Source organism: Squalius cephalus (genome assembly GCF_949319135.1).
Source record: "Squalius cephalus genome assembly, chromosome: 17".
Taxonomy (NCBI): Eukaryota; Metazoa; Chordata; class Actinopteri; order Cypriniformes; family Leuciscidae; genus Squalius; species Squalius cephalus.
Genome location: NC_137138.1, coordinates 27604072 through 27607666, shown reverse-complemented (window position 1 = coordinate 27607666; position 3595 = coordinate 27604072). Strand labels below are relative to the sequence as shown.

At 36.8% G+C, this 3595-nt stretch overlaps 1 protein-coding gene across 1 annotated transcript; it reads right to left on the bottom strand.

The window, feature by feature from the left end:
- Positions 1-202: 202 nt before the first annotated feature.
- Positions 203-3340, bottom strand: LOC307174515 (uncharacterized protein; the record flags this gene model as incomplete). Its single annotated transcript, XM_079898380.1, has 6 exons — positions 203-510; positions 1208-1412; positions 1635-1782; positions 2307-2500; positions 2974-3102; positions 3335-3340. The coding sequence occupies 6 exons, from the start codon at positions 3338-3340 to the stop codon at positions 203-205; spliced, it is 990 nt and encodes a 329-aa protein (XP_079754506.1).
- Between the last annotated feature and the right edge of the window lie 255 nt (positions 3341-3595).

Sequence of the window (3595 nt, the reverse complement as noted above, 5' to 3'; positions counted from 1 at the left end):
GCCCTGGACCAGGCTAGTTTCCCAGCATAAGTTGCCAGGGTAACTGAGTTTGAACTATTTTAAGTTTGCTTTATGAAACAGAATCCACCGACAATAAGTCTGACTAACCGAAATAAGCCTGGCTTATACTCTAATCTTGTTTTATGGAACAGCCCCCAGGGAACACAGGCTAAAGCAAGTCACTGATGTCTCTAAAGTAATGTCAACGCTGACAATGTCTTCTGGTCAAATCAATCAGGCCTTGGAGTCCAGACTTAAAATCTTCTGGTTGATTGTTGACAGCATTGTCCAACATTACAGTCACATCTGGCCATTGCAGAGCAAATTCCCTCTCTGCGGTTTCCTGGTCCTGTGCACTCTGAAAGGGGTTGGTGCCAAAGTGTGATACTCTTGTCAATGATCCCACCTCTTGCTCATACCAGTCTGCAGCCACTGATGCCTCTGGCAAAAGGTCTGTGGATACGCGTTTTGGGCATCCCTCTCTGGCCAAGTAACTGGGGATTCCCTTTCCTAAAAGAAGTAAAGATAAAAAGGATACATTGCTCAAGCTATACAAATGAATTTCTCAAAATAGTTTTTTTTTTTTTTTAAATAAAATGAATCCCACTTTGTCTAACCACTGTGCATTTTGAGAAGCTGACCCACAATCTTGCTTCATGCGTATAAAGTTAAAACAAGTACAATCAAGCCCAAAAGACCAATTCATACGCATTTTTAAAAAACTGTCGAGGATAAAATACACAAAAAAGCCGTGGGCTTATTTCCATTGTGGTCCTCTGAGGGGGAACAATCTACGATAGCTTAAGGATGACTGTTGTTATTATTATTAGGCAAATTATTCTGTTATTTACTACAACATAACATTTAGGATTTGCATAGTAAAATGTGAATTTGCTTTACCAAAACCACTATGAAAATGTGTTTTTATAAATGTTGCATAAAATTACCTAGGACTTATGTTATATTACAAAGCTCAATGATGGTCTCAGAACTCACTTATGATCTGCATCATGCTTCCCCTAGTGTTTTATTAAACAAGTTTAAAAATATGTTCATCAGAAAACCACTTAAAATAGTATACAAAATGCGTGACATTGTCATTAATAATAGGCATCACACATTTTATAACGCATTTTCAAAATTTAGTTCACAATGAGATGACATGCAATCAGACTCAAATTTTATTGAGACAAACCCCAACACAAACCTGGAATCCTGTGGGCATTCCACGCTTGTACAACACGGTCAATTCCAAGCCGAGCCAACTGGCATGTCAAGGATGACACACAAAATTTGGACATTCTGTCCTCCATATCCAACACCTCCTGATCCACTAGTTGGACCAATGCCACTTTTAAAGGGTAGTTCACCCTATTGTTGATTTCAGGCCAAATTCTTTCAATAGTGTGATTCTGTTAAACCAAAATATAAAATACTTATTTAGATTCTTTACACAGAGAATACTGTCCAACAAGAGCTGATTTCAACACTACACAATTGTCACTAACCTTTAGCGTTACATTACGAATATATACAGGCATAAGGAATAAATTAAAAGGGAGACTGACATTAAAATCATTGAAACTTACAAATTACAATCAGGGTGTGTGCATAGTTTGCTCAACTGTACTCACCTTTGTTGATGGTGTTTGCATATAAGGTGGCCTCTCCGTGTTGTGGCGGTGGCTGGCCAATTTCTCTTGCATGTAAAGAGTAAGGTAGAACTCCTTCCCATGGTCCACTCTTACCTGGTCCCACATCCCATACTCCATCACGGCACCTCTGCAAGAAAAGATAATATTCCCAATTCTTTGACAGTAGTATGGAGTCTGTTAGTGTCACCTTTAGCTGAAAAATATATAGTATGTCTTATGTTGTCAGGTAGTGGGGAGGTAATCTGAGTGTTGACTGGCTGCTTAAAAGGCTGTATAGCTGCAACAATTATATGATTAGATGAACCCCAAACTACTTTGATAATCGATTAAACATTTCAGTCCTTCACTAATTTCTGCATCTTAATTGTAATTGTATGCTGTTTTTATTATAAATTAGAGTAAACTTTTAAAACTACTTTAAAAATAATGCTAACCTCATAATCCAATTAATTATTTTTATAGATAAAATTGCATTCTTTACATTCACAGATAAGGCCTGAAAATTGGCCAATTTGATTTTAAGGTTTTAAAGGATCTGCATAAACAGTGTTTAAGCAAATCATGAATTGGGATGATTTCCAGAAGCTGGTTCTTATTTTGACAAAGTTATTTTGCTGTTTTTGGGTACATTGAAAAGGTGGTTTAAATTACCTGTAAATGTCACTGTATATGGTGAGGTTGTTCTTCACAGGCATTGTTGATTTTCCAACAATTTTGCTGGAGAAGCCATCGATCGCCAGCACATGAGTCACACCAAACATAACCATTTTTTCATTCTGGTCTATGTGTACTTTGTGACCCACATAGCCTGCATTATATGGAACAGGATTAAGGTTCCTGGCTCCCTTAAAAACAGACAAAAAACAGACAGAAAATCAGTACATCATTAGAAAACCATACTGAAATCAAAGAAAAAAAGCACACTGGTGTAAAGCTTTAGACATAACCGCCTACTATACTGTAGCAAATACATTTAAACCCTCCTGTAACCTACTCTTACAACATAACACCTGAGCAACCACTGTTACTTGATTATCGTACTGATTGAAAACAATACTGCAAGACATTCTACTACCACAATACACTACACTTACTGCTACTATTCATAGTACCAAGGACTACTACTGCTGCAGCTGAAGTGAGTACTTGTAATGTTAGTACAATTATCATTACTGATAGAACTATTCAAATACCCTAACCAATTAAACTGTCACATTTACCTCAATGCCAAGAAATCCCAACCTTAAAAATCCAATAATCAATACACTTAATAAGCCTTTAGTAAATCCGGCCTTTATTGACATTAGATCAAACCTACCTGACATCGTGCCCTGTGATAAGGCATGTGAATGTTGCGCAAGACATCTCCCACACGACCTTCGGATGCATGGACTCCTGCGGCTGCAAGATAGCCTGTCATCATTTTTCTGCCATAGGTAGGACCAGTCTTAAGGTAAAGAAAAGAGAAAAGATGGTTGATTCAATCAAAAAAAATCTATTTAGGAGAGACATGTAATACACACACATACACTGGGGTCATCAAGTGTGAAACCACTAGTCAATGAGTCTACTTTTATTTTATTTTGTTGAAGCATATTCCCCGTTCACAACATGCATGTTTGCCTACTCAAAGACGTCATACAAACAACATTTTTAAACATACAAGTCAAGTAGCTTACCTTCATAGTATTTTTTTGTAATTTCAAGTAAGGCTACATGTAAAAAAGTATGATATATTTATAATGTAGTATACACAAATCATAGTTTATACTGTAATCTTCACACACAAGACTGGGAGGGGAGGGTTAAAGGAATAGTTCACTTTAAAATGAAAATCCTGTCACCCTCATGTTGTTTCAAACCTGTATGAATTTCTTTCTTCTGCTGAACAGAAAGGAAGATATTTAGAAGAATGTCAGTAACCAGACAATTTCTGGTAC